Below are 25842 nucleotides of genomic sequence, written 5' to 3'. Positions count from 1 at the left end.
TTGGGCGGGGCTTTTCTTACATGCTGCTTGCGTGTTCACTTCTTAATGAAGACTTGCCTAAATTTCATCATTAACTCTATTGTTGTTTATGATAAGTTGATGGGTCTGTGTGGCAGCTAGTTTTCCTAAGTTTACAAAATTTTATAACATAAGCATACAGTTTGTTTAAAGGTTCTCAGCTAAAAATCACCCAAATGCATGTTCAGATAAAACTTCAATTCTGATTTTCTCTTCATGCGATCACATCACATAAATTTTAGCATGTTTAGTGAAGTATCATTCTTTTGTGATATTTCAGTAATTATAGTTGTCAAAATTATAACTTTCCATTTATTGCATTTCCTGTCACATATCTCTGCTCTTGCACTCATGTTCATGAAAGCATACAGATGTCTTATTAGCATTCAGTATGTTCAGTTCAGTTACTTGACTCCTTGCGCTGCTACCACATCGCAACTGAACCATCGTACTCCAACCTGAGATTGGCATTTGATGTTTCAGTACGATGTTTCAGATGTTTCAGCTATGCTAACCTGTGGTTGGCATAGCTTACACAATGCAACTGAAGTCTGTAAAGTTGAGCCATGTGAATCAGAATTGAACTCAAAAAATTTACGCCAGTTTCCTATTTGATGGTTGCAGGATTCTATTTGTTTTGTTCTTAACCGTTGATTCGATCGTGTGTGAGAAAATAAAGTGAATACTTGATCACTAACAATATGCGGCCTGATCAAGTGCGAACTGTAGCTATGCCTGGTGGAACCAAATTGAACATAATCGGAGTGGATCAGTTAGAGCTCTTGAGCTATGGTTACTTTCGGTTGTTTCCCTGACCGGATCTTCCAAGAGTAGGAGCTTCGCTTCTATGGCTGTGTAGCCACCCCTCGCTTATACCTCATTCTGTATCTGACATCCAATAATACCCCATCTTTTATCCGATGTTCAATAATACCTAATTTCTTATCTGACGTCCAATAACATCTCATTTCTTATCTGACGTCCAATAACATCTCATTTTTGATCTGACGTCCAATAACATCTCATTTCTTATCTGATGTTCAATAACATCTCATTTCTTATCTGACGTCCAATAACATCTCATTTCTTATCTGACGTCCAATAACATCTCATTTCTTATCTGACGTCCAATAACATCTCATTTTTGATCTGATGTCCAATAACATCTCATTTCTTATCTGATGTTCAATAACATCTCATTTCTTATCTGACGTCCAATAACATCTCATTTCTTATCTGACGTCCAATAACATGTCATTTTTGATCTGACGTCCAATAACATCTCATTTCTTATCTGATGTTCAATAACATCTCATTTCTTATCTGACGTCCAATAACATCTCATTTCTTATCTGACGTCCAATAACATCTAATTTCTTATCTGACGTCCAATAACATCTAATTTCTTATCTGACGTCCAATAACATCTCATTTCTTATCTGACGTTCAATAACATCTCATTTCTTATATGACGTCCAATAACATCTCATTTCTTATCTGACATCCAATAACATCTCATTTTTTATCTGACGTCCAATAACATCTAATTTCTTATCTGACGTCCAATAACATCTCATTTCTTATCTGACGTTCAATAACATCTCATTTCTTATCTGACGTTCAATAACATCTCATTTCTTATCTGACGTCCAATAACATCTCATTTCGTATCTGATATCCAATTAGATATTATATCTTATCTGATATACAATTATAATTTCTGACCTCATTTCTTTCAATAAACCTTGCCATATTTAGTAGTTCAGTATCCAATCAAATCACATCATATATTAACAATTATCCAATCATATCACAGAATTACAATAACGAAGTGGAAAATTTTACTGGATCAACAGAGGATTTCGAAGAAACCCTAAAGTTCTATGTAGAGAACATCAATGGAATGACCCTCGAAGTAGACGAAATGAAAGGTACACGCACTTTATTGCTTTCCTATTGTTGTTGTTGATTCTCAGGTAACCTAATTCTTAGGCTATCTAGTATCTCATGGCAAAACAGCATATTAATAATAAATATAATATTAGAATCGTTCATAATAAAAGCGACATTCTTATAAACGATACAAGTGCATGAAATAAGATGGACTAGCTTGAGACAGCTTCACGCTATATCACAGTGTGTTGGCAGTAATCCAGCAATACATCGGTGACCATCTGTGATAAGAATCTTCACACCATCACCGACCCATCTGCATTCACAACAGAGAGTAGTCCACGGCATCGCCTTCTCATTATACGATGAAATCGCTGAAACGATGAAATGTTAGTCTCTCAGCAATAATAATGAATGAAGGTATATATCTAGCTATCCTTGACAGCCAATCGTTATCTCCGAAGTGGTGCATGCTACATAGACTGTCGTGACGATTGCATAGACGATGCAACTACGATGACAACTACTGTTACCTGCCACATCTGCATTGCCTTGGCGAAGCCATTGGTCTAAAGCGCCTAGTCAACAAATAATTGCAGAGAGGACAACTCCTTGACATGCTGTGATACAGTGTGAACCAGCTTTTAGGGACAGAGAGACCTTATTATAAGTATATGTATGACTTTTTTACTGATAATACCTTAAAACTGCTTGGAAAATCTAGTGAGTGGTGTCGTTACACTCTGAAATACAGCAAATATTAAATAATTAAAATAACTTTAATTGTTTATTAACATATTTTGCAGCATATGAAGTGTTTATAATTTTTGTTTTAATATAACAAATACAATGTTACTTAACTCATAGATATGTTATGTGATGGTACACATTGGTCAGATCATCGAGAAGACAACTCTGACTAACTGCGACACAGTGTGAACAAGCTATGAGATTACATCTTTTCATTGGCTAAAACTGGCGCACTTTCTAGATCTCAGTGTCTAACTAGTGTGTAAAACTTCAGTGTGTAGAAGACACACACAAACGCACACACAAACGCACGCACAAACGCACACACAAACGCCCGCACAAACACGTACACGGTCTCAGCAGTTGAATGGAGCATTTATTTTGAGACCTTTGAAACGTTCAAGGTCGGGCATTTTTGCTTACTGGTGCTTATGTAATCAAATATAAATATTTATATTATTTAAACATGTAGATATTTCAGTATGTAAAAATCCAAACATCCTTTTTAGCTTGACCTTAGTTTAGCGTACTCCCTTGAGTACGGCAAGGATCTTGTCTGTTGTAGCCTGTGTTCACTAGATACCAACATACCTTTAATTGCAGGGCAACTTGAAGCAATGGAGGCTGTTAAACGACAGACAGAAAAGGTTGACCACAATAGTGCGGAGAATAAAGAGAAGAGGAGAGTTAAACGTATCAAGTATGCTACTAATATATATATATATATATTATAATATATATATGGTAATATATACCTATATACAAGTACATGTATATATATAGTATATTGTTGTTGCAAAAATATAAAACAATGTACGCCTAAAATTTTAAACATAATAGCTTTGATTCCTTACCAATGCGTTTCTAAAATTATATACATATATATATATATATTATATCGTATGTTATATATTATATATAACGTTTATTATTTAATATATTATATATATTATATTATATATTATATATAGTGTTTATTATATAATATATTATGTTGTATATACTATATATATATAAATTGTTGTCTAAAATTTTGGACAATTTTGTTTTGGAAACCTGTTAAATATTTTGAAATCATCACATACGAAATCTCCAATTTTTAGCTGCACCTAAACTTTAAAAACAATCATTTTTTCGAATATTTGTTATTCAGTCAAACCTTGATTTATTATCCTCTCAATATATGAATTTTTTGACATGAAATTGAAGCATATATTTGTCTGGACATAAATATGAATCAATTTCTTTCCAAAATATACTCAAATCATTGCAGTTTCATAAATCCATACATATATCAGTTCATGTAGTGTGAGTTTAATTAGCGACACATTTTCAAAATGACCTCTACCTACACACAATGACCTCTACCTACACACAATGACCTCTACTTACACACAATAACCTTGTTACATCTGTAAAACTACATCTCTGTTAACTTGTCTTCAAGTTTTTTGTTATAGCTGTTTATAATATATTTATTGTAATTCTATATGAAATGGCCTGAAGTACACATTGCCAGGTTTTAGAGTCATGTAATGGATTAAATGTACCAAAATGTATTCTTATATGAACGACTGTTTTAACATAAGCAAATTGAGATTAATTTCATATGGCGAGGTTTAACTGTATGCACTTACATAATATATTGTCTAAGCAGCAGTGAATTTGCTTAGCCGACAGCATTTGAATGTGCCATTGTGTAAAAGAGAGCCAAAGAATGGAAAGCTTAAATTTGGTTTTGACAGATAAATATAAAAAAGTTATTATTGTATCAAGTTTGAAAAATTCTTCCGTCACACCTACTTTTGCATAGCATTATGTTGATATTACTGTCTATCATTGCTAGTGATGTAGCATTCTTTGTGCAAAGAGATCAGAAATACCTTGCAGATTAACCTTACCAGTTTATTCTCTACTTGCTGCGCTACCCGGCGTTGCCCGGGTTATAAAAAAGTCTTTTGTCAGAAGATTGATTTGTATTTAACTTTCAAACTTTCAAACTGCATATCATGAGAAAAGTGTTTTGTGTAATTGAAATGAATTGAGAGAGAAAATAAAAATGACTGTAAAGGTTTTCAAACTTTTTCAAACAACTTTTAAACTTCATATGATGAGGAAAATGTTTCGTGCAGGTCAAATAAATTTACAAAGAATAAAACGACTATAAAGAGGTTTAGATGTGAAATAATTAGCAAGTAATAGCTAAGTTAAGTCGGTTTTGCTTCGATTAACATAAAAGATGATTCGGTACTGATTCAAATAATTTGAACTGAGAAAACAAAATAGAAATCCTGAATATGGAGAATTAATAATAACAATTCTTGCATAGAAGTGCGTGTGTATAAAAAAGGTTACCATTCTACCAGAAGCTATCCATCAAAACTTTGAATATGATGATACGGAGACGATATAATTTTGAGAAGAATTGGCCTTGACCTTAGATATAGTAATTGAATCTTATGGAAAATATTTCTTAACAGGGGCATCGTAGCGTGTGGCCGCATCGGTAAAATAATCAGCGTGCGCTATAGCTATCGCTGGATTGACAGATCCACAGACATACTTTGAGAAATATATATACCGTAAGTCCTCATGCTCAAGCCGCGCGGCTTGTGCTTAAAACCAGATGACTCACGAAAGTAAAAATAATCCTCCAACAAGCCGCGTACGCCCGCAGACCGCGGCTAATGACCGAGGTTTTGTCGTCCTTGACCCCCTTCAGGAGCGAGAGTGTTGAGAAAGGTTTCGCTCTACCTCCATACTTTTGAATAAGAAAACAGGCTACATCAGTACATGTGAAAAGAATTTTCTTTTACTTCCAAGTTCAAATTAAAATTCCTAAACCCTTGCATCAAGAACTTCTTGCCATGTCTCATCTAGATTTTTATTGCGCTGTTAGAGGGCTTCACGTTTATGGAAAGATGCCGGTCACTGTAGTGAATTAAACATTAGCGATAAATTCTTCATTAGTCCAAGTATTCCATAAACATGACCTTGAAAATAAACGAGTAGGTCGCCAAAATCCCGTACATAAAAGTGTATCATGACTGCGATTCTATGGTTATAGCGAGAAACTGAGCAGAGACCGCATTTATCGAGAAGCCGCCCTAAGCCTCATGTAAGTTTTAAAAACTTGGCTTTAGCCGCGGCTTATGATCTTGAACCAGAAGTTGCGCCCAACGACAAGCCGCGCGGCTTGAGCATAAGGATTTACGGTATAGATGCACACCTCTACTGGGTCAAAATCCTTATGTGCCATAGTGCTAATTCTCAGCTCGTACACAAAACTATACAATTTTGAGCTCATAAAATTGCACTGCTCATATACATAACAATGCGCTACTCTTGTATGTAGCTTTGTACTATTTTTGTTGCAATAGGTTTGCATTACTGCAATAGTGTTGCATTACTGCAATATATTTGCATTATCGCAATAGGTTTACATTATTGCAATATGTTTGCATTATTGCAATAGGTTTACATTGTTGCAATATGTTTGCATTATCGCAATAGGTTTACATCATTGCAATATGTTTGCATTATTGCAATAGGTTTACATTGTTGCAATATGTTTGCATTATTGCAATAGGTTTGCATTATTGCAATATGTTTGCATTATTGCAATAGGTTTGCATTATTGCAATAGGTTTGCATTATTGCAATAGGTTTGCATTATTGTAATATATCTTGTATCTGAAACATGTTTAAATTTATAAATTTTTGTTGCATGCACGGCGAGCTGAAGTTTAACTTGCTAAGCAATGTTTCAGTAAAAAGTATTTCATGATGTATTTAAGCATAGAGTGAGATGAGATAAAGGGCTTGCTCTGACTGTAGATAAAAATCTGGGTACACAACGGGAAGCAGAGATATTATGAGGTCATGTCATGTGATAGCTGGACTTTATCTTCGTAATATACAACGAGCACATGTACTCTCATCACATTACAATTTTATCAGGAAAGGGGAAAACTATATTTAGATATCATTAGTTCGGCTGTATGATTCACTGGGCAGCGCTTTTCTCTCTGCACTATCATATCTTCTGCAGTGTTTGGTATCCACTTTGGATTATCTATTCTCAGCTCATAGTTATCAGATGATTAATCAGCTTGTAGGTAGTGCTGGTAGGACTGCGTCTCACACTGGCTATGGTGATGAAAGTCACAAATACTAACGCAAGGCCCACCATACCTCTTTATGTAGTATGGATGAAGTTGAGAACAGCAGATATTTGTATTCTGATCATTCACGAGTCAACTTTTAGTTTTTATGTTACAAACAACAGTCCAATTCCTATGTCCAGTCACAACTGTACATGCCTTTCAGATGAAATTTTGGGAGTTTTCCGCTGCTGGTGCAGCCGGTTACGCATGATGATGTTATGAGTTGTATTCCACTCAAGATAGTATCAATTACTGAACAACATATCCTAAAAATATATTACAGTTTCATCGTAAGCTTTATCACGGAAATAAATATTCAGAAATGACAAAGACATGGGCTTTGCTTGCACCTTTTCCCTTCAGAGTGCGCCATAAAGTTGTTACCAAAAATCTCTCTCATCTCAAACTTTTTCAGTGGGCTGTAGTGTAATCTTACCAGCTATCTTATCTAAGTCAAACTTCACCTGCTGTTGTTGACTACCAAGCTAACTTTGCTCATTGCACTTAACTTTGCAATGTGATCTGATCTTAACATTAGTTGATCATTGCTGACTGCTATGTTTGGCATCAGTGAACTTCATTCCTAATGGCCGAAGACATTGGACTAAACCCAGGCATCTCTATGTTGAGGGTGTGTACTGCTAGCTGCTGTAGTCTCACATTTACCTGCAACTGTCTCACTTGGTTTATTTTCTCTATTGTAGTAAAGTTGAGGAGTTGATAAAGACTGAAGAATTCTACCTGCGGGACTTACGACTTTGTCTACAAGCATTTACCTCTCCTTCAGGACTAGAGGTTTTGTATAGACACTGTTATTGGATCATATGCCTAGTAATCCTTGTGCTGCTGCCTGTCTTGTCTATTCATCAAATAATTAGGGCGGCTTGTCTTTCTTGTTTGAATAATTAGGGCGACTTGTCTTTCTTGTTTGAATATTTAGGGCGACTTGTCTTTCTTGTTTGAATAATTATGGCGACTTGTCTCTCTTGATTGAATAATTAGGGCGACTTGTCTCTCTTGTTTGAATAATTATGGCGACTTGTCTCTCTTGTTTGAATAATTAGGGCGACTTGTCTCTCTTGTTTGAATGATTAGGGTAACTTGTCTCTCTTTTTCAGGCACCAGAAGATGTGGATAGAGATACTCTTTTTTACAACATCCCTGACGTCATTCGTTTGTCTGAAAGGCTTCTCTCTGCCCTCAAATCATCTGTGCAATCGGACTTTGATTCGCAGCTCATCGGTGAGTTAGTTAACAGAATAGTTAGTGCCTTTCAGTGTACCACCATAGCTGTAGCGATGCAGTTTCGTGTTGGCATATTAGTTTTGCAACCAGTAATGCTGCTGTGGCTGAGACACTTGGTTTTCCGCCTGCTTATGAAAGTGCTGATTTTATTGCTGTGTGAAAATAAATAGATGAAGGGGTGGATAGTGGTATAAAGGGGTGGACAGTGTTATGAAGGGGTGGGTAGTGTTTTGAAGGGGTGGGCAATGGTACGAAAGTGTGGGCAGTGGTATAAAGGGTGGGCAGGGGTATAAAGGGGTAAGTAGTGGCACGAAAGTGTAGGTAGTGTTATAAAGGGGTGGGCAGTGGCATAGAGGGGTGGGCAGTGGTATGAAGGGGTGGCCAGTAGTATGAAGGGGTGGATAGTAGTATGAAGGGGTGGGCAGTGGTATGCAGGGGTGGACAGTGGTATGAAGGGGTGGGCAGTGGTATGAAGGGGTAGGTAGTGGTATGAAGGGGTGGGCAGTGGTATGAAGGGGTAGGTAGTGGTATGAAGGGGTGGGCAGTGGTATGAAGGGGTGGACAGTAGTGTGAAGGGGTGGGCAGTGGTATGAAGATGTGGGCAGTAGCATTATGTGGTCAGCATCTGGTTGGGCATACATTAATGAGTAATATACTACTATATTAAGTGTTACCGAGGGGTATTAAAAAATACTGGGGTTTATTAAACTGTATTACATTTTATAAATTGTTTAAAATGTTAGTCTTTAATGACCTTGCAGGTAATGCATTCATAATTTGTTACACTTAGTTTGCCAAAGTCTTTACAGTTTAAGTCAAATGAGATTGGAGACGTCTCATCACTGCTCTATGGTTCAATTTCTAGAAGGCGCTTTTACTTCATAGGTAATTAATGTATACAAGATTTGAATGGTTAAACATGTGAAGTGTATTGGTAAGGTAGCTTAGATGTCATAGTGGAGGACTCGCGCTTGATGGACCCAACTCAACACACCTGAACGCTTCCCAGTTTTGTGTAGCTAAGTAAGCCTGGAAGCTATGGAGTGATGTCTGATAGCGTAACTTATAGTCTGATCATAAATATTCAAGAGAGTACAACTACTATCCTAGAGACACATTTTATGATCATTTTCAAAGCTTATAAATTTACAATTTGCTTAGGTGTTGCACATTCATAAATGTTCAGCCTTACTAATAACATATAGAATATGTTCTAGCTTTTTACAGATTTATATTTCTTATAAATAACAAATTGTTTAGATATGGTTTTTCTTTTGTACCGACAGTTTGTTTATATATCTGTGTTATCGCCTGCTGTCCATATATTTATTGTATTACTTTTCGTGTCCATGTCACTCACTCTTTCAAATTTCTAAATACTTGGTTGAACCCTATGAATATGGCAGCCTTTTCACATACTTTGTGGTTTATAAGGCCAAGTATGTAGTCTGTTTGCCAGCCATTGTGCACTGAAAACATTTTTTCTTATTCCCTGATCATTTTCAGAGTCATCTTCTCTCTTTTGTTTAGTAACAATTTCATAGTCTTCCATACTTTAACAAACGTAATATTTATAGAATAGCAGACAGAACATTCACTGCTATGGCTATCATATCTAAAAAATTGCCTCCTCTTTAATAAACTGACCATCCCTAGATGATTATATTTTTTTGCTCAGTTGCAAACAGAACCCTTGTTAAAGCTGTTTACTTGACCAGAGACGGATCATTCATAGAGCTATTCACTCCGCTGTAGACTAATGACTTGCACCCATCTACCCTTTTGCAAATATAACCAATCATAAAGCTGTCTTTTCTGTTATAGACCAACTGTTCATAGAGTTATATGCTATATTGCAGATTAACCAGTCATAGAGTTATCTTGTTGCAGGCAAACCTTTTATAGAGCTAAAAGAAGAGATGAAAGAGGTCTATGCGTTGTACTGTAAAAATTATGATGAGGTGACCAGTCTTCTTGAACAGGTATAATGTATTCAGGTTTGATCCTACCAGAGTTGTCGTAATTTTACTACAAAAATGCATTGTTGTTATTTGTACCTGCAGCCTTGAGGTGAATGTTGCCGTACACTTACAAATTTAGTTTATACAGTTGCAAGTCCTTGTGACGTCACGTATTTAAAAAATAGCACTGTTTTTGTTCACCGGTTTCAGCCGATGGTTCCTCTCATGAAAGTTTGGGACTGAATCACTCACATTGGTGTAAACTTGCCATTTAAGTTCACAACAGCTACTGGGTTGTTTAATTGCGCTTATTATAGTTAATTTGTTGTGACAGTACAAGGGCATTAAAGAGATACAAGCCTACTTTAATCAAGGTCTAGAACTGATAGCAAAAGGGCGGCCGGAAAAGCCATTTACGGTTGAAGCCTTTCTGATCACTCCAGTGCAGAGAATCCCTCGATACATCATGTTGCTGATGGAATTATCAGAGGTATGTCTTGTTGGTGCACTTTCCAGGGGTAAACCTTTATGTTCTTTGTCACAGAAGTATTATAGGATTGTAGAGTTTGTTTAAAATGCAATCCATGTACTAGCTATTGGTGTGCACCGCCAGTCATTGGTGATTTGTAATTGAGTTGAATTGTCAGTGACAATTCAACATCATTAAATTATCTTCTATTAGATTGGACAACTCCTATTTTCAACCTTTAGTAATTAGATAGGACAACTCCTATTTTTTACCTTTAGTTATTAGATAGGACAACTCCTATTTTTTACCTTTAGTAGTTAGATAGGATAACTCCGGTTTTCAACCTTTAGTAATGGGTTGGTAACTCCTATTTTAGCTGTTTATTCATTGAATTGGATAACACGTATTTTTAACCTTTCATTACTAAGATAGGATCTCTTATTTTCGATCTTTCATTAGCTGGATAGAATAACCCTTATTTGTTAGTTTTTTATCAGTTAGCTAGAATAACTCTATTTTTAAGGATGTTATATTTCTTAAGCAGGGCTTCATCTACTTATAGCCCTACATACATTACATACTGTATTATTATTTATATTCTGATATGTGGAGATAACTCGTAATGATAGATAACTACAATAATCTTTAGGCTACAGAGAGTTCTCACCCAGACAAGGCAGACCTGTTGGAAGCGAGGGCTGCACAGGAGGAGGTTGCTGACTATACAAATGAGTTTAAGAGGAGAACTGATATTGGTACAGTAGCCTTATTCCTCATACTAGCCTGTTGCTATGTTAGAAAAGTTAATATTCTTTTTGCTTATTACGCGATGTATGGAACCTACCAGCTACGTTAGGTAAAAGTACCTCAGGCTATGTTGGTAGGTTTTAAAGAAAACTTAAGGTTCAAAGTTAAAAAACTAGTTAAATGCACTGATTATCTTCTACATACTATTACTGAGGATATGCATGTTCTAAGATTTTGCATGCGAGTGTCTCTTCATGCCTGTTCTCTATAGTTATGGCGAGCTGAACCATTTGCTGCTAGGTTGTGCGCATATGCAGACACTTCTATGATTCTCTCTTCAGACATGCAATGGTCATTAGTCTCTACTATCATAATCTTTATAATGATATTTTGGTCTATATGCGTATTCATGCATTGATATCTCTGATATCTTGTAGTGAACAAATATATAGGAAAAGAGAAGGAAGAAGAGGATGTCCTCTCAAGGTTTAACATGCACTCTATCAGAAAGTATAAAAACAGGGTTAGTCAGAGAATTAACAACACTCTTGGCTTTTCTCTCCAGGTAAGCAATATTTCTACACGCGTACATAACATTCAACTGTATGAGTTTGTCTATCAAAATATCGATCACAACTATGTAGGATTGTCTCCCCGAGTACGTATATATCTTAACTACCCTACACGATGAAGTTATTCGCGGAGTTAAATTTTGCGAAAATTGTCTTGTCAAGCATATTCGTGGACTAAATTATTCCCGGCTGAACACATTCGCGAATAATTTAATCTGTTAAAGCAGCTAGCAATGGAGTAAAACCTTTACGTGCGTATACCACGTATTTAGGTTTCTGTTTAGCTAAGAATTTTATGTCGATCATGCTAAGCTATAAATTTTTGGCTGCATCCAGAGGTTTTCATGAATGTTCATCGATTTGGAGGTCTTTGGTGAACCAACAACTTGTGGTAAGTTATGAGTTTTTTCAATGTAAAGAACTGCAGGATATGTTTTTTGATGACGCCGTGCCGAATTCTGAGTAACTTGTGACAACCTTGAAAATTTTTGTAAAGAAGTGTGATGCATTGGCAATGGCCTTATTTCAAAGCCCAGCGAAGATTTTAAGAGTTTGGAACTCAGCTACGTTTACTAACCTGCCTAGTGGCTAGTTTTTAATTTGAGGTAATAGTTATTCTCCCTTGTGTTAAAAATAAAACTAATTGTTCGTGGATTTTAATAATTCGCGAATTTTAATAATTTGTGGATTTGACTGTACGCTAACTCGCGAATTATTATATTCATCAAATATTTTCATCGAGTATAGGATTAGGGGTAGGGTATATAGGATTGCTTCCCCAAGGTTCACCATAAGTAATATGGGATTGCTTTCGAAGTGTTCACAATAATTTATATGAAATTTCTTTGTCAAGTAAATCTTTATCATAAATATTAGGGATTGTCTCCAAGCATTCGATCAGGCTGTCAATTTGATTTTCTCAGCTGTCATGTAGTTTAATGATTCAAGCTCTATGTAAACCTTTTTTAAGATGTTGTGACTTGTTTCTCTGTAGGCTGTATCTCTATTAGTCACTGCGTTTATCACAGGATATGCATTTGCTTCTCTCTCTGTATTGTGTATTTCCGCTAGTACCGTGTTCATTATGGTTGAATATTTTATAGCACGTTGACAAGGAGTTTGACAAACACGTAGAGTTCTTCAGAGAGATTGAAACTTCCATCAGAGATTTCATCAAAAACTTAGACAATATCCTTAGTCATTTACGGGTGAGTCTAATCTCCAGCCCACTCAGCTCTTGCCTCATCCATAGGTTAATTAATCCAGCATAACTCTATCTGGACAGCTTTATTGTTGTTTACATGACTTGGTGCACTGTCTGTGATGTAATAACCCGTTGCTAGCGATGGAGTTCAGGCAACTAGCATCAACCTTGATAATGACAAGTTGCATTTGTATAGCGATTCTTATTTGTATTGACAATACTAGCTCTTATTTAAACCAGCACTGGCAACTAGCATCTACACTGGCAACTAGCATCTACACTGGCAACTAGCATCTACACTGGGAACTAGCATCTACACTGGCAACTAGCATCTACACTGGCAACTAGCATCTACACTGGCAATTAGCATCTACACTGGCAACTAGCATCTACACTGGGAACTAGCATCTACACTGACAACTAGCATCTACACTGGCAACTAGCATCTACACTGGGAACTAGCATCTACACTGGCAACTAGCATCTACACTGGCAATTAGCATCTACACTGGCAACTAGCATCTACACTGGCAACTAGCAGCTACACTGGCAACTAGCGTCTACCCTGGTAACTAGCATCTTCACTGGCAACTAGCATCTACACTGGCAATTAGCATCTACACTGGCAATTAGCATCTACACTGGCAACTAGCATCTACACTGGCAACTAGCAGCTACACTGACAACTAGCATCTACACTGGCAATTAGCATCTTCCTTGGCAACTAGCATCTACACTGGCAACTAGCGTCTACACTGGGAACTAGCATCTACACTGGGAACTAGCGTCTACATTGACAATTAACATCTACACTGGCAACTAGCATCTACACTGGCAACTAGCATTTACACTGGCAACTAGCATCTACACTGGCAACTAGCATCTACACTGGCAACTGGCATCTACGCTGGGAACTAGCATCTACATTGGCAATTAGCATCTACACTGACAACTAGCAGCTACACTGGCAACTAGCATCTACACTGGCAACTAGCAGCTACACTGACAACTAGCATCTACACTGGCAATTAGCATCTTCCTTGGCAACTAGCATCTACACTGGCAACTAGCATCTACACTGAAAACTAGCATCTACACTGGCAACTAGCATCTACACTGGCAACTAGCATCTACACTGACAACTAGCATCTACACTGGTAATTAGCATCTTCCTTGGCAACTAGCATTTTCACTGGGAACTAGCATCTACACTGGCAATTAGCATCTACACTGGGAACTAGCATCTACACTGGGAACTAGCATCTACATTGACAATTAACATCTACACTGGCAACTAGCATCTACACTGGCAACTAGCATCTACACTGGCAACTAGCATCTTCACTGGGAACTAGCATCTACACTGGCAATTAGCATCTACACGGGCAACTAGCATCTACACTGACTACTAGCATCTACGCTGGCAATTAGCATCTACACTGGCAACTAGCATCTACACTGGCAACTAGCATCTACACTGGGAACTAGCATCTACACTGGCAACTAGCATCTACACTGGCAACTAGCATCTACACTGACAACTAGCATCTACACTGGCAATTAGCATCTTCCTTGGCAACTAGCATCTTCACTGGGAACTAGCATCTACACTGGCAATTAGCATCTACACTGGCAACTAGCATCTACACTGACAACTAGCATCTACACTGGCAATTAGCATCTTCCTTGGCAACTAGCATCTTCCTTGGCAACTAGCATCAACACTGGCAATTAGCATCTACACTGGGAACTAGCATCTACACTGGCAATTAGCATCTTCCTTGGCAACTAGCATCTTCACTGGGAACTAGCATCTACACCGGCAATTAGCATCTACGCTGGGAACTAGCATCTACACTGAAAACTAGCATCTACACTGGCAATTAGCATCTACACTGGCAACTAGCATCTACACTGACAACTAGCATCTACACTGGCAATTAGCATCTTCCTTGGCAACTAGCATCTTCACTGGGAACTAGCATCTACACTGGCAATTAGCATTTACACTGGCAACTAGCATCCACACTGAGAACTAGCATCTACACTGACAACTAGCATCTACACTGGCAATTAGCATCTTCCTTGGCAACTAGCATCTACACTGGCAACTAGCATCTACATTGGCAATTAGCATCTACACTGGCAACTAGCATCTACACTGGGAACTAGCATCTACACTGGCAACTAGCATCTACACTGGCAACTAGCATCTACACTGGCAACTAGCATCTACACTGACAACTAGCATCTACACTGGCAACTAGCATCTACACTGGCAATTGGCATCTACACTGGCAATTAGCATCTTCCTTGGCAACTAGCATCTTCACTGGGAACTAGCATCTACACTGGCAATTAGCATCTACACTGGGAACTAGCATCTACACTGACAACTAGCATCTACACTGGCAATTAGCATCTTCCTTGGCAACTAGCATCTTCACTGGGAACTAGCATCTACACTGGCAATTAGCATCTACACTGGCAACTAGCATCTACACTGACAACTAGCATCTACACTGGCAATTAGCATCTTCCTTGGCAACTAGCATCTTCCTTGGCAACTAGCATCTACACTGGCAACTAGCATGTACACTGGGAACTAGCATCTACACTGGCAAATAGCATCTTCCTTGGCAATTAGCATCTACACTGGCAACTAGCATCTACATTGGCAATTAGTATCTACGCTGGGAACTAGCATCTACACTGGGAACTAGCATCTACACTGGCAACTAGCATCTACACTGGCAACTAGCATCTACACTGACAACTAGCATCTACACTGGCAATTAGCATCTTCCTTGGCAACTAGCATCTACACTGGGAACTAGCAGCTACACTGGGAACTAGCATCTACACTGGTAACTAGCATCTACACTGGCAACTATCATCTACACTGGCAACTAGTATCTACAGTAGCAACTATTATTCACACTTGTAATTAGCATCTACCCTCTAATTTACTTTCTGCCTGCTAGTTTACCGTTTATTACTTCAAGTTCAAGGTCAACTTTTTAAAACACTTCTAAATGATTCTATGAATATCCAGTGACTCTGATTTTGCAAAGCATGGAGTGTTTTTCTTACTAGCTAGTGGGTCTAAAGTATGACACACCATTTCATGCAGTTCTCCAAACTTCTACCTGTTTGGCTAATAGCCAGTTTTTCTTAGTTATACGTGATGAAGTATTGGGTGTCTAGTTGTCTGCCGCACTTGTAACTGTAGTCGACCTACAAGGATGGTCATAGTTGCCCGTGAGAGCCTAACATCAACGATCCGTTAGGTCCTTGTGTTTTTGACTTACAATTCTGAATTACAGTGTTGTCTAGCCTTTGGTCTTGGATGCTATGATGTGCCATTTATAGCTAACGATTAGTAGCTCTATTGCGCAATCATTTTGTTAAAATGAAGGCTCTAAACACTTGGTATATTTTATCCTTTGAGAGTGAAATTTGCTGGACAAATAATCTTTTGTGAAACAAGTATTGATATAAGATTCTACGGTGCCATGTTGCTTTTATTTGTTTGGTTTTTAATTATCAACTCACAGATGTTGTGGTCCAGTGTCAGTCTGAATCTAGCCGTAATAGATCTGACATATAAATAGAGGAGTAATAGAGCTGACAAATAAATAGAGCTGAAATATAAATACATGTAGATCTATCCATCATAATGGAAGACTAGAATCTCTCTTATCAATTATATATTAATGAATATAATTACAATGGCCTAACAAATGATGACACGTAATAAAGTGTATCCTTTCATCAGGCTGTACTCTAAAAGTATCACACTCGCTGTTGACAGGTTAGTGCCTCCTTCTTTTATGGGATTGGTCTGTTTTGCTTTTTTTTGATTTGCTGTTTCCTGAAGTGACAAGGAAGATAACTCCTATAATGTAGACAGGTAGATGTAACTTTGTTTTTTTATTAAGAGTGGATCATTCTGGTCTGTTTGCAGCGTAATATTTCTCTAATAAGCACAAATTACATATTCTATTCATGTTGGTATATGGTTTTGCATCTTTTAATTTTTTCCAAATTAGTTTGAAGTTGATGCCAGCCTTTTAGGGCCCAAATGTATTTGCTTAACTCAGTTGTATTTCACTTGTAACTCAGTTGCAACTTTGTTTATTGCTATTGTCCATGCTTGTTTTCTGATTTCTAAATCTAGTCTTGAAGTCAGTTTCGCATAGTCCTTGCATGACTTTCCATCTGTTGGTTGTCGAGTCTTATCATTTCTGCTTTGTATATTACACCCTTTTATTTATATATATAAGATTACCAGCAAATACACTGTTTTTTTCCAGCTTCAAAAGGTTTTTTTCCTAGCAGATGAGGTTTTTCGTTCTGCCGACAAAAGTTTTTTTTTGGCGGACAAGCTTTATGTTAGATGAGCAGATTTATGTTAATCCTCATTTCTATCGAATCCATAGAGATATATGAATCAATAGAGCTACCAATCTAAATGATAGAGCTAAAATTGCTTTATTCTCAGAGTTGTATCACGTAAGTGCATTAAACTGTGCCAAGTTAAACTGTATTCACTTGTTTCATGATAATGATACAATATTGTAAATACGGTAGATTGTATGTAGAATTATGTTATTATGATGAACAGTAATAACATTCTAAACCTCTAGAGTACCCACGATGTGAGAGAAGCGGTGGCTACAGATATATCAGAGTACCTTTCAACCGCACACAGGGAGGAGGTAGAGAAATATCTGGCAGCTCAGCAGAAGATGTCAGCAGCAGCCTTCAAAGCCTTCGTAAGTTACGATATTATGTTGTGCTTGCAGGTGTGTGCCGCATAAAATTTCACCTAGTCGATGGTTATCATATAAAATCCTAGCTACATACACCAAAATGACAAAAGGCATTAGCGATGCATAGTGTAGATATTACCTGTGGTTACATAAACCGATGCTATTAAACGATTCGTTGTGGTGACAAATGGACTAACCAATAAGCATTGGCCTCAGTTGCGTGAAGGCCATGACATCTTTACTGGATGTTCCAGGACTGCTATTGAAGTATTCTCAGCATATTTAGTAACTGATAACGTCTGTACAGATATTTGTATTGTTATATTTTGGTCATGGAGAAAATGCTACACATTAACGATGAAAGCAGGAATGTACAAAATTAATTTGGGTTCATGACATATGCCACATTATAAAAAAAAGTGTTACTACATAGTGCTGTGCCTAGCCAAGTGTTAATATATAGCTAATGTATTGACGAGGATCAGTAATAGGTTTAATCTCTAGGGCACCATTAGTCAAAGCATTTTACATAATTATTAGATTCATGGTATACTAAACAAATTATTTAAATAGCCTTTTGTCTATGTGGCCTACCATCGTTTTTTTAAAAGCTTTTGACAACTTTAAAATTTATCACTATGCTGTGAAAATACAGTCACCCTCTACATACGAGTGCCCCAACATACGAGAAACTCGAGGTATGAGCTCATTTTATTACAAGTTTTTTCTTTAAGATAAGAGTAATATATGGGATACTGCAAGTGTACGACCCAATTCCCGATGGCCGCTACACTATATGGCCAGGTATGCGAGAGGCTGTTTTTGAGAACGGCAATGCTCAGTCTCTCTCCTCAAAGCAGTTTGAAAAAAGTTTTTAACAGGTTAGCTAAAAGTTATAGTGAATGAGAGGCAAAAGCGCAGAATCTGAAACTGAGACTAAAAAATCAAGATGACAAAATTAAAGTAAGTTTAGTAAAAGATTAAAACTTAACTTCAAGTGTGTCTCTAGTAAGCTATATTCATTTGAATTAAATATAAAGTTTCTGTTAGGTAGCGTCACAAAAGTTTAGTGTACCGAGTGTGTTGCTCTCAAGTCATTCTCACACCGCCGTTATCAATGGCGGTAAAAACTCCATTCGGTAGTGTACATAGTGATGTTTCAATTTATTGCAGATCATAACAACTAAGTGGGTTTTTGTTACTTTGTTAGTGTAGGTACTGAATTATAACAATTAAAAACAATTTTCCATTGTAATATCATCCTTAGGGGATTTTTCATAATATGGTAAACATATTAATTTTTATTTGTTTATTTTATGTAGGAAATAGTGCCTTGAGAGGAAAGTAAATTGATATACAAACTCAGTCCCAGAATGCATTAAGCTTGTATGTCGAGGTATGACTGTACAGTATAATTTATCTAAAAACTTTGGGATTATTTCTCTAGAAGAATGACATTGAAGCCTCAGTGCAAAGTCGGCTACTTAAGTTGTTGGCGCTCTTTCAAGGCCCCAACAAACTCATAATGAAAAGAGCTGATAAGAGGCTAGATTTTGACTCGGCTCAGGGCAGATTTGAGAAATACAAAGATGACAGGGCAGTGAGTTATTTATTTATATTTTTCTCGTTTGGATTCCCACGTCCTATAACGTACATTGTGATAACTTTATGGAACTCCCATTTATTATTGCTTCGTGATAACTCTATGGCACTCCCACTTCTCACTCCCACTCAATTTGTAGATTGTGTGAATTGGGTATAAATTTAAACTCCACCCGTTATATACATTGTATATATATATATGTATATATATATATGTATATATATATATATATATATATGTATATATATATGTATATATATGTATATATATGTATATATATATGTATATATATATATATGTATACACATCTACTATGCTCCATATGCAGTAGAAGCTCCTATAATGTATACATCCTATGACATAAATTCCAGATAACGTAAATAATTTATGTGAAGTTTTTGCGTTTTACTACATAAAAATTCCATATAACGTAAAGTGCTGATTCAGGTGAGATTTCAAATTCGATTTGAACATGAACCTATCTCGCTGCACTTGCAAAAAATAAATAGATGTGCATGTAGCCATATACCTATTAGATATACAACTTTTGTACCGTCGTGATAGATCGTCAGATGTGTCGACAAAACAAAAAATAGGATAGCTGCGCACTGTTCATAAATACAAAGGCAATCGATTGGTGCAAGTGTTTCAACGTCGATCCTCCAATCCGAATGTCACACGTTGGAGTATTGCGGAAAGTTCTCTTTTATCCTAACCTTGACCCCTGGATACAGATAGATGACAAACAGGTAGTACCGCTTTTTGTAAAATATTTTGTTGTGTTGCTTTGTTGTAAACAAATAAATTATTTGTTATTAGTTTTACTTTGCGGAGTACTCTTTGCTGTTTAAAAGCGTAGGCAAATCGTTGTAAATGAACGTCGAAGATGTTTGCTCCCCATCAAGTTATTGCAGAATTGCCGCAATAATGGTAGATAAAACCAGTGAGATTGATCATAAAAATTAGAAAAGTTGTCGATGCAAACTAGTAAGGCTTCAGTTACGGTACAGCCTACAAATTAAAAAGTCAAGCCAAAATTTCCTTTTTGTATGCCCAAACGGGTGAGTTAGGAGAGATCTTGGAACGGATCAGGCAATTTAGATGTATTTTATTGTTCTTATAACCTAAATTTCCTACAACGTAAACGTTCCCGGGGCGTTGATGTTGTAGGAGCGTCTACTGTATATGTATCTACATTTGTTCTATATATGCATGTACTGTTCTACAAGCAGTGGGTAGGGGAGAGAAGACAATACCTATCTTTTGCCCACTTTTATAGAATATAATTCTACCCAATTACAACTTCAATATACCACTAACAGCCGATCACAGTTTTAGGAAAACAGTAGCAACCAATCACATTTTCAATGTTATGTTACTAGTCAATCATGTTTTAGTATAATAAATCAATATTATTAACCAATCGTAGACGTGAAGCGAAAATGTAAAAGGGTTAATGCTGGAATCAAGGTCATTACATGTAGATTTTTATTCATCTAGTCAGGAGTGCATTGTTACAATCTTTAGCCATAGCATCACTCCATGCACAGCTGTATTGTTCTTTGGGTTGTAGTCTAAGGAAGACTTGGAGAAGGCGAGGAAAGATTTTGAAGCTCTGAATGTGCAGCTCAAGGAGGAGCTACCCAAGTTCAATGCTTTAGTCTATGATATATTCAGAGATGCCATTAGTCAGTTTACCAGCCTCTATCAGGCCTACTACAGGGAGTCATATGGCTCAGTACTACCTATACTCCAGGTATGTGCCTAGGTGTGTGCTAGTGTTTCATGTTACAGTGTAGCCTCTGTGGTCTCTTTGTGTTGCCTCTGTGGTCTCTTCATATAGTCTCTGTGTTCTCTTCGTACAGCCTCTGTGGTCTAATAAAGGTGGCGTTCAAATAAGGGTGGCATTCAAATAAGAGTGGCGTTCAAATAAAGGTGGCGTTCAAATAAAGGTGCCGCTCAAATAAAGGTGGCGTTCAAATAAAGGTGGCGTTAAAATAAAGGTGGCGTTAAAATAAAGGTGGCGTTAAAATAAAGGTGGCGTTCAAATAAAGGTGGCGTTCAAATAAAGGTGGCGTTCAAATAAAGGTGGCGTTCAAATAAAGGTGGCGTTCAATTAAAGGTGGCGTTCAAATAAAGGTGGCGTTCAAATAGAGGTGGCGTTCAAATAGAGGTGGCGTTCAAATAGAGGTGGCGTTCAAATAGAGGTTTTATAGTTATTTAGTTGAAAAAGCACCAGTGTATCAATATAATTTAGTAGAAATTGCACCACTGTATTAATATAATTTAGGTAAAAGTCACCACTTTATCAATACAATTAAGTTCAAAAGGCATCACTGTATCAATATAATTTAGTTGAAAAGGTATCTGCTGTATCATTGTAGTTGGGTTTATTTTAGGTTTCTTCTATAACGTTTACAACTTCGTCTGCAAAAGCCGTACAGCAGTTTGAGAAGAGGTATATCACAGCATCACAAATGCTTAACATCATATCAGCTCCTAAGTCGAAGAAACTCACTGACAGCCACAATGCTAGGAAAACCTCAGTGACTGTAAGTAACACTCTAGTTTCAAGTACATCTGGCTGTGTTGGTCATAGATGTTGGTTATGGTCCATTACTAATTCAGGAATAAAATCATCGACTCTCTGAACTTGATTCATAAACGCCAGCAAGAAACAAACATGAATTTTAGATTACTCTAAATTATCTTGTCTTGTCTCTTCATAATCCTTTCCAATTTTTTTGATCTAGTCTGTGGCCCAAACAACGGAAATGCGAAACCGTCTAACACGGAACTACCTTTCAACAAAATTATACCAAGCAACCTCCGAACATATTGCTTCTGAACCCATGGAGTTGAAGTTGCATGGAGGTGACCTTGTGGGAGTCATACAGCAGAAGGATCCAATGGGCAGTGAGGAGAGATGGTTTGTTGACAACGGAGGTTAGCATCTACATGTAGACTTGAATCGTTTTGCGCTTTGCAAGAGAAATGTGCATTTGCGGTCATAAATTGGCGTCTTACATTACGCGTCCCGAACAAATTGACAGCAACACAGCAACTAAGGTTTTGAGCTTTTGCTAATAATTTTGTTTCGCTAATATTCGGAAATTCCAAAAAACTATCGTCCATCGAATAACCTATCGTCTTTTACGGTGTCAGTAATTTTTAGAATATCGTCAATGTTATATTGTTAGAATGTTTTAGCTTTTATATCTTAGATATTAGAATTTTAAATTGTCAAAAATCATCATTCGGCAAACAGAAAACTACCCAAAATTGCAGCACTGATATTGTTTATCTTGAAAAAATTTGAATATCTGCTTACAGCAAATATTCAAATTCGCAAGGTAATCTTTATTGTTCATGCTTTGTGACAGAGAAACAAACAGGCAGGCAGAAAAATGAATGGAAAATTGTTAATAATACATACAATAGTATAATAATATACAATAATAAATTATACAATAATAATATACAATATTTTATTTATTGGTTGTATTAGAATTCTTGCCAGCTAATACTTGGTTGGTAGATTTTATATATTGGTCATCAAACCCTTGCTGTCAATATATTTATTGTATCTAAATCATTGTGACATACATGACTATCTTAATAACCAAGTTATTATTTTTGACCTACATGTAGACATGCAAAGATTTACCATTAATTAAAACCACCCTTATATATTCTGGGAAATATTGATGCTAAAGTTACAGAGACATTTGGACTCGAAACAGTTTCATTAACAAGTGAACTCATTTTAGCCTAGCATTATGAGATACACATATGCTGCTGGGAAGTTAAAAGGGTAAATGAAGAAAGTGCATAACACTCAGAAGTATTGACTTGCACTTATTTTATCAAACTGTAATTTTGATCTGAGTTATGATGATGTGTCCTTGTTTGTTTTGTAGAAGTGTCAATTTGTGGACATTATTTTTTACGAAGTAAAATAACCTTATCCTTATGTTGATAAAAATACAGGCCATGGCCTCGGCTGGTTGAAGCTTTCCACATTCAGTATGATAGATAACTCCATTTATTCGGACTGTTTTAGTTGATCAGGGCTTTGTCAAGAAAACTGTACTCCAGCCATTCAGTGATGAGCCAGATAGCTTGCCAGCTAAACAGCCTGTGGCATCCGTTACATCTGAGCCTGTTCATACTCACCAGTCTGGCCGACAGCTCCAAACTGCTTCTACACCATTGTCTGTGGATAATCCCACAGCTTTGGAAAAACCTCCATTAGAGAAAGAGCAGCCTAACTCACCTCCACCTCCTTATCAGGAGAAGCCGCATGAAGTGAGTTGAAATTTATAGTGTAGTGTGTACTAGTCTATCATATTTACTACTATGTACTAGTCTATCATATTTACTACTATGAACTAGTCTCTCATATTTACTACTGTGTACTAGTCTCTCATATTTACTACTGTTATCATATTTACTGCCGTGTACTAGTCTATCATATTTACTACTGTGTACTAGTCTATCGTATTTACTACTGTGTACTAGTCTCTCATATTTACTACTGTGTACTAGTCTATCATATTTACTACTGTATACTAGTCTATTATATTTACTACTGTGTACTAGTCTATTATATTTACTACTGTGTACTAGTCTATTATATTTACTACTGTGTACTAGTCTATTATATTTACTACTGTGTACTAGTCTATCATATTTACTACTGTATACTAGTCTATTATATTTACTACTGTGTACTAGTCTATCATATTTATTACTGTGTACTAGTCTATTATATTTACTACTGTGTACTAGTCTCTCATATTTACTACTGTGTACTAGTCTATCATATTTACTACTGTATACTAGTCTATCATATTTACTACTGTATACTAGTCTATCATATTTACTACTGTATACTAGTCTATCATATTTACTACTATGTACTAGTCTATTATATTTACTACTGTGTACTAGTCTGTCATATTTACTACTGTGTACTAGTCTATCATATTTACTACTGTGTACTAGTCTATCATATTTACAACTGTGTACTAGTCTATCATATTTACTACTGTATACTAGTCTATCATATTTACTACTGTATACTAGTCTATCATATTTACTACTGTGTACTAGTCTATCATATTTGCTACTGTATACTAGTCTATCATATTTACTACTGTGTACTAGTCTATCATATTTACTACTGTGTACTAGTCTATCATATTTACTACTGTGTACTAGTCTATCATATTTACTACTGTGTACTAGTCTATCATATTTACTACTGTATACTAATCTATCATATTTACTACTGTATACTAGTCTATCATATTTACTACTGTGTACTAGTCTATCATATTTGCTACTGTATACTAGTCTATCATATTCCCTACTGTGTACTAGTCTATCATATTTACTATTGTGTGCATCTGTTTTCTTGTCTAATACTACTAGACTCTCTTTGACCTTTTTGTAGGTTTACAAAGCTATGTATGACTTTCCTAGACGAAATGACAATGAACTTTCGTTGACAGCTAACCAGATCATACACGTGTACCAGAAACACGATGAACACGGTAACACAGAGTGGTGGTATGCAGAGACCAATGCAGGATTCGGATATGTTCCCGCCAACTATCTAGCTCCATATACTAAGAGCTGAATCTTGTTTCTTTCACATGTCACTAGATTTTCGCATATATTTTTGTTAGGTTTTTATGTGGCGTTTTAGCAATATATGACAAGCGCTCCATTCCATGCTTACATGAGATATTTAACATTGCATTTGCATTCATCACACACAGTTTGCTAAAGATAAAAGAACTCTGTAAGAGATCATCCATCGCTAGCAGACATGAAAGGGTCTTATATTGTCACTTCTTTGTATTTCATGTGGTTTTGTTAGTAGGTACATATATGGCTCAGCCAGCAATTCACAGTGCTTTTCATGTTATGCATGTCCTTTTCTGCTGCTATTTTTTCTCATTGCAGTATTATCAGAACCTGTCAAAATATTTTCTATTTTTATCTCTCATGAATTATTACTATTATTAATTTTTATTAAGTTTCATGTCTTATTTGTTTTGGTAAAATAGAAAATAGGCTTGCATATTGATAGCTAGTTGCAGTGAACTAACATGATTACTTGATGTGTATTACACCTTTCAATCGGTTATATTTTGTTATTTATTGTTTTTTTAAAGAGCACCAAATTATCTTAAATGCACTGATACTGTCCAAGTTCATTTGTTTCAACAATAGCTCACTCCATGTGTGACAATAAGTCTTTAGTTCTGTACGGTGCCACCAGTTGCTTCCACTCCTCGTCTGTCATGACCACTTGTATAAATTACTCCTCTCAGACACTATCACTGTCATTAGCTAATACTATCATAGTTCTTGCCATACTCAGCTACTGTGATAGCTACTAGCAACAGTAACTACTACACAAATACTG

The 25842-nt window shown here is 36.5% G+C and overlaps 1 protein-coding gene across 1 annotated transcript in view; it reads left to right on the top strand.

The window, feature by feature from the left end:
* Positions 1 to 25619, top strand: part of LOC137393252 (dynamin-binding protein-like) — a 51266-nt gene extending 25647 nt beyond the window's left edge. Inside the window, exons 12-27 of the mRNA XM_068079713.1 lie at positions 1835 to 1949; positions 3265 to 3361; positions 7532 to 7622; positions 7946 to 8069; positions 9963 to 10054; positions 10368 to 10523; positions 11152 to 11257; positions 11687 to 11814; positions 12925 to 13029; positions 17675 to 17803; positions 19248 to 19400; positions 20977 to 21159; positions 21803 to 21955; positions 22157 to 22349; positions 23467 to 23711; positions 24862 to 25619. Coding sequence (XP_067935814.1) covers positions 1835 to 1949; positions 3265 to 3361; positions 7532 to 7622; positions 7946 to 8069; positions 9963 to 10054; positions 10368 to 10523; positions 11152 to 11257; positions 11687 to 11814; positions 12925 to 13029; positions 17675 to 17803; positions 19248 to 19400; positions 20977 to 21159; positions 21803 to 21955; positions 22157 to 22349; positions 23467 to 23711; positions 24862 to 25047 — 2256 coding nt within the window. The 3' untranslated portion in view covers positions 25048 to 25619. The remainder of the gene's footprint in view (positions 1 to 1834; positions 1950 to 3264; positions 3362 to 7531; positions 7623 to 7945; positions 8070 to 9962; positions 10055 to 10367; positions 10524 to 11151; positions 11258 to 11686; positions 11815 to 12924; positions 13030 to 17674; positions 17804 to 19247; positions 19401 to 20976; positions 21160 to 21802; positions 21956 to 22156; positions 22350 to 23466; positions 23712 to 24861) is intronic.
* The last annotated feature ends 223 nt before the right edge of the window (positions 25620 to 25842 follow it).

This window comes from Watersipora subatra, chromosome 4 (genome assembly GCF_963576615.1).
Source record: "Watersipora subatra chromosome 4, tzWatSuba1.1, whole genome shotgun sequence".
NCBI classification, from domain to species: Eukaryota; Metazoa; Bryozoa; class Gymnolaemata; order Cheilostomatida; family Watersiporidae; genus Watersipora; species Watersipora subatra.
This window is presented reverse-complemented; position numbering and strand designations above follow the sequence as displayed.